The sequence below is a fragment of the Nerophis lumbriciformis genome, linkage group LG13, assembly GCF_033978685.3.
Source record: "Nerophis lumbriciformis linkage group LG13, RoL_Nlum_v2.1, whole genome shotgun sequence".
NCBI classification, from domain to species: Eukaryota; Metazoa; Chordata; class Actinopteri; order Syngnathiformes; family Syngnathidae; genus Nerophis; species Nerophis lumbriciformis.
The window spans coordinates 42,406,002-42,420,848 of NC_084560.2; the positions used below are offsets into that span (position 1 = coordinate 42,406,002).

Here is a 14,847-nt window from a genome sequence, read left to right on the forward strand (position 1 = left end):
GAGTATTCTTCTTGAAGCACTACTGTTAGGCTACAATATTAAAATTAATTTAAAAAAAAATCAAATTGAGGACATAATTTAGCATTTAAAAAAATGGGGGAGGGAGTTTTTTTTGGGTTGGTGCACTAATTGTAAGTGTATCTTGTGTTTTTTTATGTTGATTTAATACAAAATAAAAAAAAAAAAAAAAAAAAAAAATGTCCGATAATTTCCGATATTACATTTTAAAGCATTTATCGGCCGATAAGATCGGCCTGCCGATATTATCGGACATATCTACTTGTAATCCTTTTCATTAGGGATGTTCGATAATGGATTTTTGTCGATATCCGATATTCCGATATTGTCCAACTCTTAATTGCCGTTACCGATATCAACCGATACCGATATAAACAGTCGTGGAATTAACACATTATTATGCCTAATTTGGACAACCAGATATGGTGAAGATAAGGTACTTTAAAAAAAAACTTAATATAATAAAATAAGATAAATAAATTAAAAACATTTTCTTGAACAGTTACATAGAAACTAGTAATGAATGAAAATGAGTCAAATGAAGTGTTAAAGGTTAGTACTATTAGTGGACCACAATCATGTGTGCTTACGGACTGTATCCCTTGCAGACTGTATTGATATATATTGATATATAATGTAGGAACCACAATATTAATAACAGAAAGAATGAACCCTTTTGTGTGAATGAGGGGGGAGGGAGGTTTTTTGGGTTGGTGCACTAATTGTAAGTGCATCTTGTGTTTTTTATGCTGATTTAATAAAAAAATAAAAATAAAAAAAAAATAAAAAAATACCCGATACCGATAATAAAAAACTGATATCGATAATTTCCGATATTACATTTTTAAGCATTTATCGGCCGATAATATCGGCACACAGATAATATCGGACATTTCTAATTATTATTATTATTTTGTTGGACTGATTAATAATTTTTTTTTTTAAATGAAGGGAGTATTCTTCTTGAAGCACTACTGTTAGGCTACAATATTAAAATTAATAATTAAGGACATAATTTAGCATTTAAAAAAAAAAAATATATATATATTGTGGTTCCTACATTATACATCAATATATATCAATACAGTCTGCAAGGGATACAGTCCGTAAGCACACATGATTGTGGTCCACTAATAGTACTAACCTTTAACACTTCATTTGACTCATTTTCATCCATTACTAGTTTCTATGTAACTGTTCAAGAAAATGTTTTTAATTTATTTATCTTATTTTGTTCTATTAATTTTTTTTTAAAAGTACCATATCTTCACTATACCTGGTTGTCCAAATTAGGCATAATAATGTGTTAATTCCACGACTGTATATATCTGTATCGGTTGATATCGGTAACGGCAATTAAGAGTTGGACAATATCGGATATCGACAAAAATCCATTATCGAACATCCCTAATGAAAAGGATTACAAGTAGATATGTCCGATAATATCGGCAGGCCGATCTTGACGGCCGATAAATGCTTTAAAATATCAGGATATTTTGTTGGACTGATTAATAATTTAAAAAATTTTTTTTAAATAAAGGGAGTATTCTTCTTGAAGCACTACTGTTAGGCTACAATATTAAAATTAATTTAAAAAAAAAATCAAATTAAGGACATAATTTAGCATTTAAAAAAATGGGGGAGTGAGTTTTTTTTGGGTTGGTGCACTAATTGTAAGTGTATCTTGTGTTTTTTATGTTGATTTAATACAAAATAAAATAAATAAATAAATAAAAAAAACGATATTGATTATAAAAAACTGATACCGATAATTTCCGATATTACATTTTCGGCCGATAAAATCTAATTATTATTATTTTGTTGGACTGATTAATAATTTGCCCTGCGATGAGGTGGCGACTTGTCCAGGGTGCACTCCGCCTTCCGCCCGATTGTAGCTGAGATAGGCTCCAGCGCCCCCCGCGACCCCAAAGGGAATAAGCGGTAGAAAATGGATGGAATGGGATGGATGGATGATTAATAATTTAATTTTTTTTTTTAAATGAAGGGAGTATTCTTCTTGAAGCACTACTGTTAGGCTACAATATTAAAATTAATTAAAAAAATTCAAATTAAGGACATAATTTAGCATTTAAAAAAATGGGGGAGGGAGTTTTTTTTGGGTTGGTGCACTAATTGTAAGTGTATCTTGTGTTTTTTATGTTGATTTAATACAAAATAAAATAAATAAATAAATTAAAAAAAACGATATTGATAATAAAAAACTGATACCGATAATTTCCGATATTACATTTTAAAGCATTTATCAGCCGTCAAGATTGGCCTGCCGATATTATCGGACATATCTACTTGTAATCCTTTTCATTAGGGATGTTCGATAATGGCTTTTTGCCGATATCCGATATTCCGATATTGTCCAACTCTTAATTGCCGTTACCGATATAAACAGTCGTGGAATTAACACATTATTATGCCTAATTTGGACAACCAGATATGGTGAAGATAAGGTCCTTTAAAAAAATAATAATAAAATAAAATAAATAAATTAAAAACATTTTCTTGAATAAAAATGAAAGTAAAACAATATAAAAACTGTTACATAGAATCTAGTAATGAATGAAAATGAGTAAAATGAAGTGTTACAGGTTAGTACTATTAGTGGACCAATCATGTGTGCTTACGGACTGTATCCCTTGCAGACTGTATTGATATATATTGATATATAATGTAGGAACCACAATATTAATAACAGAAAGAAACAACCCTTTTGTGTGAATGAGTGTAAATGGGGGAGGGAGGTTTTTTTGGGTTGGTGCACTAATTGTAAGTGTATCTTGTGTTTTTTATGTTGATTTAATAAAAAATAAAATAAAAAAATAAATTAAAAAAACGATATTGATAATAAAAAACTGATACCGATAATTTCCGATATTACATTTTAAAGCATTTATCGGCCGATAATATCAGGATATTTTGTTGGACTGATTAATAATTAAAAAAATTTTTTTTTAATGAAGGTAGTATTCGTCTTGAAGCACTACTGTTAGGCTACAATATTAAAATTAATAAAAAAAAAAAAATCAAATTAAGGACATAATTTAGCATTTAAAAAAAAATATATATATATATATTGTGGTTCCTACATTATACATCAATATATATCAATACAGTCTGCAAGGGATACAGTCCGTAAGCACACATGATTGTGGTCCACTAATAGTACTAACCTTTAACACTTCATTTTACTCATTTTCATTCATTACTAGTTTCTATGTAACTGTTCAAGAAAATGTTTTTAATTTATTTATCTTATTTTATTCTATTAATTTTTTTTAAAAAGTACCTTATCTTCACCATACCTGGTTGTCCAAATTAGGCATAATAATGTGTTAATTCCACGACTGTATATATCGGTATCGGTTGATATCGGTAACGGCAATTAAGAGTTGGACAATATCGGATATCGACAAAAATCCATTATCGAACATCCCTAATGAAAAGGATTACAAGTAGATATGTCCGATAATATCGGCAGGCCGATCTTGACGGCCGATAAATGCTTTAAAATATCAGGATATTTTGTTGGACTGATTAATAATTTTAAAAAAAATGTTTAAATGAAGGGAGTATTCTTCTTGAAGCACTACTGTTAGGCTACAATATTAAAATTAATAATTAAGGACATAATTTAGCATTAAAAAAAAATATATATATATATATTGTGGTTCCTACATTATACATCAATATATATCAATACAGTCTGCAAGGGATACAGTCCGTAAGCACACATGATTGTGGTCCACTAATAGTACTAACCTTTAACACTTAATTTGACTCATTTTCATTCATTACTAGTTTCTATGTAACTGTTCAAGAAAATGTTTTTAATTTATTTATCTTATTTTGTTCTATTAATTTTTTTAAAAAAGTACCTTATCTTCACCATACCTGGTTGTCCAAATTAGGCATAATAATGTGTTAATTCCACGACTGTATATATCGGTATCGGTTGATATCGGTAACGGCAATTAAGAGTTGGACAATATCGGAATATCGGATATCGACAAAAATCCATTATCGAATGAAAAGGATTACAAGTAGATATGTCCGATAATATCGGCAGGCCGATCTTGACGGCCGATAAATGCTTTAAAATATCAGGATATTTTGTTGGACTGATTAATAATTTAAAAAAAATTTTTTTAATGAAGGGAGTATTCTTCTTGAAGCACTACTGTTAGGCTACAATATTAAAATTAATTAAAAAAAAAAATCAAATTAAGGACATAATTTAGCATTTAAAAAAATGGGGGAGGGAGTTTTTTTTGGGTTGGTGCACTAATTGTAAGTGTATCTTGTGTTTTTTATGTTGATTTAATACAAAATAAAATAAAAAAATAAATTAAAAAAACGATATTGATTATAAAAAACTGATACCGATAATTTCCGATATTACATTTTAAAGCATTTATCGGCCGTCAAGATCGGCCTGCCGATATTATCGGACATATCTACTTGTAATCCTTTTCATTAGGGATGTTCGATAATGGATTTTTGCCGATATCCGATATCCCGATATTGTCCAACTCTTAATTGCCGTTACCGATATAAACAGTCGTGGAATTAACACATTATTATGCCTAATTTGGACAACCAGATATGGTGAAGATAAGGTCCTTTAAAAAAATAATAATAAAATAAAATAAATACATTAAAAACATTTTCTTGAATAAAAATGAAAGTAAAACAATATAAAAACTGTTACATAGAATCTAGTAATGAATGAAAATGAGTCAAATTAAGTGTTAAAGGTTAGTACTATTAGTGGACCACAATCATGTGTGCTTACGGACTGTATCCCTTGCAGACTGTATTGATATATATTGATATATAATGTAGGAACCACAATATTAATAACAGAAAGAAACAACCCTTTTGTGTGAATGAGTGTAGGGGGAGGGAGGTTTTTTGGGTTGGTGCACTAATTGTATCTTGTGTTTTTTATGTTGATTTAATAAAAAAATACAATAAAAAAATAAATTAAAAAAACGATATTGATAATAAAAAACTGATACCGATAATTTCCGATATTACATTTTCGGCCGATAAAATCTAATTATTATTATTTTGTTGGACTGATTAATAATTAAATTTTTTTTTTTTTTTAAATGAAGGGAGTATTCTTCTTGAAGCACTACTGTTAGGCTACAATATTAAAATTAATTTAAAAAAATTCAAATCAAGGACATAATTTAGCATTTAAAAAAATGGGGGAGGGAGGTTTTTTTTGGGTTGGTGCACTAATTGTAAGTGTATCTTGTGTTTTTTATGTTGATTTAATAAAAAAAACAAAAAAAACAAAAACAAAAAAAACCATATTGATAAAAAACTGATACCGATAATTTCCGATATTACATTTTAAAGCATTTATCGGCCGTCAAGATCGGCCTGCCGATATTATCGGACATATCTACTTGTAATCATTTTCATTAGGGATGTTCGATAATGGATTTTTGCCGATATCCGACATTCCGATATTGTCCAACTCTTAATTGCCGTTACCGATATCAACCGATACCGATATAAACAGTCGTGGAATGAACACATTATTATGCCTAATTTGGACAACCAGGTATGGTGACGATAAGGTACTTTAAAAAAAAAAAAATAGAATAAAATAAGATAAATAAATTAAAAAAAAATTCTTGAACAGTTACATAGAAACTAGTAATGAATGAAAATGAGTAAAATGAAGTGTTAAAGGTTAGTACTATTAGTGGACCACAATCATGTGTGCTTACGGACTGTATCCCTTGCAGACTGTATTGATATATATTGATATATAATGTAGGAACCACAATATTAATAACAGAAAGAAACAACCCTTTTGTGTGAATGAGTGTAAATGAGTGTGAATGAGTAAATGGGGGAGGGAGTTTTTTTGGGTTGGTGCACTAATTGTAAGTGTATCCTGTGTTTTTTATGTTGATTTAATACAAAATAAAATAAATAAATAAATTAAAAAAACGATATTGATAATAAAAAACTGATACCGATAATTTCCGATATTACATTTTCGGCCGATAAAATCTAATTATTATTATTTTGTTGGACTGATTAATAATTTAAAAAAAAATTTTTGAATGAAGGGAGTATTCTTCTTGAAGCACTACTGTTAGGCTACAATATTAAAATTAATTTAAAAAAATTCAAATTAAGGACATCATTTAGCATTTAAAAAAATGGGGGAGGGAGGTTTTTTTTGGGTTGGTGCACTAATTGTAAGTGTATCTTGTGTTTTTTATGTTGATTTAATACAAAATAAAATAAATAAATAAATTAAAAAAACGATATTGATAATAAAAAACTGATACCGATAATTTCCGATATTACATTTTAAAGCATTTATCGGCCGATAATATCAGGATATTTTGTTGGACTGATTAATAATTAAAAAAAAATTTTTTAAATGAAGGGAGTATTCTTCTTGAAGCACTACTGTTAGGCTACAATATTAAAATTAATTTAAAAAAATTCAAATTAAGGACATAATTTAGTATTTAAAAAAAAATATATATATATATTGTGGTTCCTACATTATACATCAATATATATCAATACAGTCTGCAAGGGATACAGTCCGTAAGCACACATGATTGTGGTCCACTAATAGTACTAACCTTTAACACTTCATTTTACTCATTTTCATCCATTACTAGTTTCTATGTAACTGTTCAAGAAAATGTTTTTAATTTATTTATCTTATTTTGTTCTATTAATTTTTTTTTTAAAAGTACCTTATCTTCACCATACCTGGTTGTCCAAATTAGGCATAATAATGTGTTAATTCCACCACTGTATATATCGGTATCGGTTGGTATCGGTAACGGCAATTAAGAGTTGGACAATATCGGAATATCGGATATCGACAAAAATCCATTATCGAACATCCCTAATGAAAAGGATTACAAGTAGATATGTCCGATAATATCGGCAGGCCGATCTTGACGGCCGATAAATGCTTTAAAATATCAGGATATTTTGTTGGACTGATTAATAATTTTAAAAAAAATGTTTAAATGAAGGGAGTATTCTTCTTGAAGCACTACTGTTAGGCTACAATATTAAAATTAATTTAAAAAAAAAATCAAATTAAGGACATAATTTAGCATTTAAAAAAATGGGGGAGTGAGTTTTTTTTGGGTTGGTGCACTAATTGTAAGTGTATCTTGTGTTTTTTATGTTGATTTAATACAAAATAAAATAAAATAAAAAATAAAAAAAACGATATTGATTATAAAAAACTGATACCGATAATTTCCGATATTACATTTTCGGCCGATAAAATCTAATTATTATTATTTTGTTGGACTGATTAATAATTTGCCCTGCGATGAGGTGGCGACTTGTCCAGAGTGCACTCCGCCTTCCGCCCGATTGTAGCTGAGATAGGCTCCAGCGCCCCCCGCGACCCCAAAGGGAATAAGCGGTAGAAAATGGATGGAATGGGATGGATGGATGATTAATAATTTAATTTTTTTTTTTAAATGAAGGGAGTATTCTTCTTGAAGCACTACTGTTAGGCTACAATATTAAAATTAATAAAAAAAAAAAATCAAATTAAGGACATAATTTAGCATTTAAAAAAATGGGGGAGTGAGTTTTTTTGGGTTGGTGCACTAATTGTAAGTGTATCTTGTGTTTTTTATGTTGATTTAATAAAAAATAAAATAAAAAAATAAATTAAAAAAAACGATATTGATAATAAAAAACTGATACCGATAATTTCCGATATTACATTTTAAAGCATGTATTGACATCTCTAATTATTATTATTTTGTTGGACTTATTAATAATTAAAAAAAATTTTTTTTAATGAAGGGAGTATTCTTCTTGAAGCACTACTGTTAGGCTACAATATTAAAATTAATAAAAAAAAAATCAAATTAAGGACATAATTTAGCATTTAAAAAAATGGGGGAGGGAGTTTTTTGGGGTTGGTGCACTAATTGTAAGTGTATCTTGTGTTTTTTATGTTGATTTAATACAAAATAAAATAAATAAATTAAAAAAAACAACGATATTGATAATAAAAAACTGATACCGATAATTTCCGATATTACATTTTAAAGCATTTATCGGCCGATAATATCAGGATATTTTGTTGGACTGATTAATAATTAAAAAAATTTTTTTTAAATGAAGGGAGTATTCTTCTTGAAGCACTACTGTTAGGCTACAATATTAAAATTAATTTAAAAAAATTCAAATTAAGGACATAATTTAGCATTTAAAAAAATATATATATATATATATATTGTGGTTCCTACATTATACATCAATATATATCAATACAGTCTGCAAGGGATACAGTCCGTAAGCACACATGATTGTGGTCCACTAATAGTACTAACCTTTAACACTTCATTTTACTCATTTTCATTCATTACTAGTTTCTATGTAACTGTTCAAGAAAATGTTTTTAATTTATTTATCTTATTTTGTTCTATTAATTAAAAAAAAAAAGTACCTTATCTTCACCATACCTGGTTGTCCAAATTAGGCATAATAATGTGTTAATTCCACGACTGTATATATCGGTATCGGTTGATATCGGTAACGGCAATTAAGAGTTGGACAATATCGGATATCGACAAAAATCCATTATCGAACATCCCTAATGAAAAGGATTACAAGTAGATATGTCCGATAATATCGGCAGGCCGATCTTGACGGCCGATAAATGCTTTAAAATATCAGGATATTTTGTTGGACTTATTAATAATTAAAAAAAAAAAATTTAAATGAAGGGAGTATTCTTCTTGAAGCACTACTGTTAGGCTACAATATTAAAATTAATTTAAAAAAAAATCAAATTAAGGACATAATTTAGCATTTAAAAAAATGGGGGAGGGAGGTTTTTTTGGGTTGGTGCACTAATTGTAAGTGTATCTTGTGTTTTTTATGTTGATTTAATACAAAATAAAATAAAAAAAACGATATTGATTATAAAAAACTGATACCGATAATTTCCGATATTACATTTTAAAGCATTTATCGGCCGTCAAGATCGGCCTGCCGATATTATCGGACATATCTACTTGTAATCCTTTTCATTAGGGATGTTCGATAATGGATTTTTGCCGATATCCGATATCCCGATATTGTCCAACTCTTAATTGCCGTTACCGATATAAACAGTCGTGGAATGAACACATTATTATGCCTAATTTGGACAACCAGGTATGGTGAAGATAAGGTCCTTTTAAAAAATAATAATAAAATAAAATAAATAAATTAAAAACATTTTCTTGAATAAAAATGAAAGTAAAACAATATAAAAACAGTTACATAGAAACTAGTAATTAATGAAAATGAGTAAAATGAAGTGTTAAAGGTTAGTACTATTAGTGGACCACAATCATGTGTGCTTACGGACTGTATCCCTTGCAGACTGTATTGATATATATTGATATATAATGTAGGAACCACAATATTAATAACAGAAAGAAACAACCCTTTTGTGTGAATGAGTGTAAATGGGGGAGGGAGGTTTTTTGGGTTGGTGCACTAATTGTATCTTGTGTTTTTTATGTTGATTTCATAAAAAATACAATAAAAAAATAAATTAAAAAAACGATATTGATAATAAAAAACTGATACCGATAATTTCCGATATTACATTTTAAAGCATTTATCGGCCGATAATATCAGGATATTTTGTTGGACTGATTAATAATTTTAAAAAAAAATTTAAATGAAGGGAGTATTCTTCTTGAAGCACTACTGTTAGGCTACAATATTAAAATTAATTAAAAAAAAAATCAAATTAAGGACATAATTTAGCATTTAAAAAAAAATATATATATATATTGTGGTTCCTACATTATACATCAATATATATCAATACAGTCTGCAAGGGATACAGTCCGTAAGCACACATGATTGGTCCACTAATAGTACTAACCTTTAACACTTCATTTTACTCATTTTCATTCATTACTAGTTTCTATGTAACTGTTCAAGAAAATGTTTTTAATTTATTTATCTTATTTTGTTCTATTAATTTTTTTTTAAAAAGTACCTTATCTTCACCATACCTGGTTGTCCAAATTAGGCATAATAATGTGTTAATTCCACGACTGTATATATCGGTATCGGTTGATATCGGTAACGGCAATTAAGAGTTGGACAATATCGGATATCGACAAAAATCCATTATCGAACATCCCTAATGAAAAGGATTACAAGTAGATATGTCCGATAATATCGGCAGGCCGATCTTGACGGCCGATAAATGCTTTAAAATATCAGGATATTTTGTTGGACTGATTAATAATTTTAAAAAAAAAATTTAAATGAAGGGAGTATTCTTCTTGAAGCACTACTGTTAGGCTACAATATTAAAATTAATAAAAAAAAAAAATCAAATTAAGGACATAATTTAGCATTTAAAAAAATGGGGGAGTGAGTTTTTTTTGGGTTGGTGCACTAATTGTAAGTGTATCTTGTGTTTTTTATGTTGATTTAATACAAAATAAAAAAAAAAAAAAAAAAAAAAAAACGATATTGATTATAAAAAACTGATACCGATAATTTCCGATATTACATTTTCGGCCGATAAAATCTAATTATTATTATTTTGTTGGACTGATTAATAATTTGCCCTGCGATGAGGTGGCGACTTGTCCAGGGTGCACTCCGCCTTCCGCCCGATTGTAGCTGAGATAGGCTCCAGCGCCCCCCGCGACCCCAAAGGGAATAAGCGGTAGAAAATGGATGGAATGGGATGGATGGATGATTAATAATTTAATTTTTTTTTTTAAATGAAGGGAGTATTCTTCTTGAAGCACTACTGTTAGGCTACAATATTAAAATTAATTTAAAAAAAATTCAAATTAAGGACATAATTTAGCATTTAAAAAAATGGGGGAGGGAGTTTTTTTGGGGTTGGTGCACTAATTGTAAGTGTATCTTGTGTTTTTTATGTTGATTTAATACAAAATAAAATAAATAAAAAAATAAAAAAACGATTTTGATAATAAAAAACTGATACCGATAATTTCCGATATTACATTTTAAAGCATTTATCGGCCGATAATATCAGGATATTTTGTTGGACTGATTAATAATTAAAAAAAATTTTTTTTAATGAAGGGAGTATTCTTCTTGAAGCACTACTGTTAGGCTACAATATTAAAATTAATTTAAAAAAAAAAAATCAAATTAAGGACATAATTTAACATTTAAAAAAAAGAAAATATTTTAATTGTGTAAACACTGTGGTCTGTAAAATACATCATTGCTATTGCAGTCAAATGATGTCATTATAAAAATGGTAATGAATGAATATTAAGAGTATAAAGAGAGCACACTTGTCATCCTTTTCATTCATCTAACAGCCTCCATCAGCGACATCATTGATTTGTTGGGAAAAAAATGAAGAGGAAAAAGATAGAAAAGTGAGGAAGATTGGATGCATGCACCCCCCCCCCCCCCCCCCCCCGACCATATTGCTGAAAGTTGAATTGTGCAAAAAGTGCAGCTGAGGCCTTTAATTGCAAGAGACGGCAGCGTGAGGATGAGGAGGAGGAGGAGGAGGAAGAGGAAGAGGAAGAGGAGGCTTCTTTTTTTTTTTTTCTTTTTTTTTTTTCTGGAGGTGGTGGTGTATAAATAGTCAGCTCTCCAAAACACAACAGCAGGAGTGATCTCACCTCCACTCCCTCCTCACACGCGGAGGGTCCACGCCGGGGATTTTTTTTTTCTTCCTTTTTTTCTATATTCTTTCTTTTTTTTGATATTAATACAAACTAAGTGAAAGCGGAGGAGGACATCAGGAGGTGACAAGGACAAGAAGAAGAAGAAGAAGAAGAAGAAGAAGAGGTGCACGCCGCCATGGAAGAGTTGACGGCGTTCGTGTCCAAGTCGTTCGAGGCGAAGAGCAAGGAGAGCAGCAATAAGGAGGCCATCACTTACCGGGAAGTTCTGGAGAGCGGCTTGGCGCGGGCGCGCGAGCTGCAAAGCCCCGAGCAGGGCGCGCACGACTTCGCCGAGGGCGCGCACTGCCCGCTGCACGTGTTCAAGGAGCACGTGCACGAGCTGGACAAGGACAAGCTCAAGGACTTTAGCGTCACGAGGCCCACGGAAGGTACCGTAACCCCCCCCATCAATCCATTACATTTTTTTTTAAATTTTTTTTTACATATTATACTTTTTTTATGCTAAAAAATCCGCATTCTGTCACCTAAATACTACAAAATAAGAGTCCTCTGTGCATTCAAATTAAATACGTGCAGACAACCTATTTTTATTTTATTTTGAATGACATTATTTCTGGACATAACAAATAACCTTAAATGTCATTATTTTAAATATGTTCTAATATTTTCACACCAATTATTTTTGGGGGAGCAATGAAAATATTATTGTCGGGAAATGATTATTTTAGGTGTTTACATCAATTAAATAATATTTCCGTTCCGTGGTAATTTAAACAATAACATTTTTTTTATTTCCAGACATAAAAAGTGTTTTAATGCTAATTTAAACAATAAAATAATGTTATTTCCGGACAAATTGTTTTTTTAAATGGTAATTTAAACAATGAAATAATGTTATTTCCGGACAAATTGTTTTTTAATGGTTATTTAAACAATATATTTTTTTAAATTTCCAGACAATTATTTTTAATGGTAATTTAAACAATAAAATATTGTTATTTCCAGACAAATGTTTTTTTTTAATGGTAATTTAAACTACTAAATAATGTTATTTCCAGACAAATGTTACAAATTAATCTTTTATAAGGTAATGTAATAATATTTCCACACATATGGTTATTTCTAAACAATAAAATAATGTTATTTCCAATTTTTTTTTTATGGTTTACAACAATGAAATAATATTTCCACACACATTATTATTATTATTAATCAATACAATAACGTAATTTCCAGATAAATGCTGCAAATTGATCTTTTATAAAGGTAATTTAATCATATTTCCACACGTATGGTTATTTTTAAACAATAAAATAATGTTTTTCCAGACAAATGCTACAAATTGATCTTTTATAAGGTAATGTAATAATATTTCCACACGTATGGTTATTTTTAAACAATAAAATAATGTTATTTCCAGACAAAATGCTACAAATTATTGTTTTTATAAGGTTTATAACAATGAAATAATATTTCCACACACATTATTATTTTTAGGGTAATTTAATCAATACAATAACGTTATTTCCAGACAAATGCTACAAATAAATCTTTTATAAAGGTAATGTAATCATATTTCCACATGTATGGTTATTTTTAAACAATAAAATAATGTTATTTCCAGGCAAATGCTACAAATTGATCTTTTATAAGGTAATGTAATAATATTTCCACACATATGGTTATTTTTAAACAATGAAATAATGTTATTTCCAGACAAATGCTACAAATTATTATTTTAGAAGGTTTATAACAATGAAATAATATTTCCACACACGTGATTATTTTTAGGGTAATTTAAACAATACAATAACGTTATTTCCAGGCAAATGCTACAAATTAATCTTTTATAAGGTAATGTAATAATATTTCCACACGTATGGTTATTTTTAAACAATGAAATAATGTCATTTCCGGACAAATGCTACAAATTCATCAGAACAAAGAAACATTTCCACACATATGATTATTTTTTTTATGGTCATTTAAACAATACAATAATGTTATTTCCAGATAAATGCTACAAATTATTCTTTTACAAGGTTTTAGGACAATGAAATATTTCCACACATATATTTAACTATTTTAAACAATAACATAATGTTATTTCCAGATAAATGCTACAAATTATTATTTTAAAAGGTATTAAAACAATGAAATATGTCCATACATACGATTATTTCGAAACAACAATATTATTTTCAGACGAACGCTACAAATTATTCTTTTAGAAGGTACATAAACAATAAAATAATACCTCCAGACATATATGTTACAAACGATTATTTTGACTGCATTTTTAACAATAAAATCATGTTATTTCCAGACATATAAAGAAAGACATTTTTAAGAATTAATCATTTGGAATCAGATTGTACAAAATAACTATCATTAATCATTCAGTATGAATGTTATTATACTTGCACTCATATGTTTCCAAGCACAAAAGCAACATCTTCAACTTTTAACTGTACAAATATAATACATTTCCAAACATAAACTAGTAATATTTACAATTTTCCTAATTTCTGCACAATATTGTCCTTTGAAATACAAAAACATATAATGTTACTCAGCTATAGAGAAGCAATTTATTTATTTTTTTATTTCATATAGAACAGAATATAATATAATAGAATAGAAAGTACTTTATTGCTCACAATAAACAATAAACACTTAGGTATTTTTTCTTTTACATGTGAATAATATAAATACAGTCTATTATACAGCATTATTCACATGTGAATACTATAAATACAGTCTATGATTTTAAAATGGACTTTTGGTGACATTATCTGGCATGTTATTAATGCATTTGAAAATGTTCTATCAGGCACAATGTGCAAAAAAAAAACTATACGTGCAAAAAAAATCCTTAAGATATATATATATTTTTTTCCCCATAATTTTTAATATATTAATAAAAAAATCCTTAAGATATATATATATATATATATTTTTTCCCCATAATTTTTAATATGATTAATAAAAAAATCCTTGATATATATATATTTTTTCCCCATAATTTTTAATATGATTAATAAAAAAATCCTTAAGATATATATATATATATATTTTTCTCCATAATTTTTAATATGATTAATAAAAAAATCCTTAAGATATATATATATATTTTTTTTCCCCCATA

General features: G+C 28.5%; 1 protein-coding gene across 2 annotated transcripts in view; it reads left to right on the forward strand.

The window, feature by feature from the left end:
- The first annotated feature begins 11,693 nt into the window (after positions 1-11,693).
- shox (shox homeobox) overlaps positions 11,694-14,847 on the forward strand; it is a 37,777-nt gene continuing 34,623 nt past the window's right edge. For both annotated transcript variants that reach the window (XM_061970745.1, XM_061970746.1), the window contains exon 1: positions 11,694-12,127. In XM_061970745.1, coding sequence (XP_061826729.1) covers positions 11,875-12,127 — 253 coding nt within the window. In that variant the 5' untranslated portion in view covers positions 11,694-11,874. The remainder of the gene's footprint in view (positions 12,128-14,847) is intronic.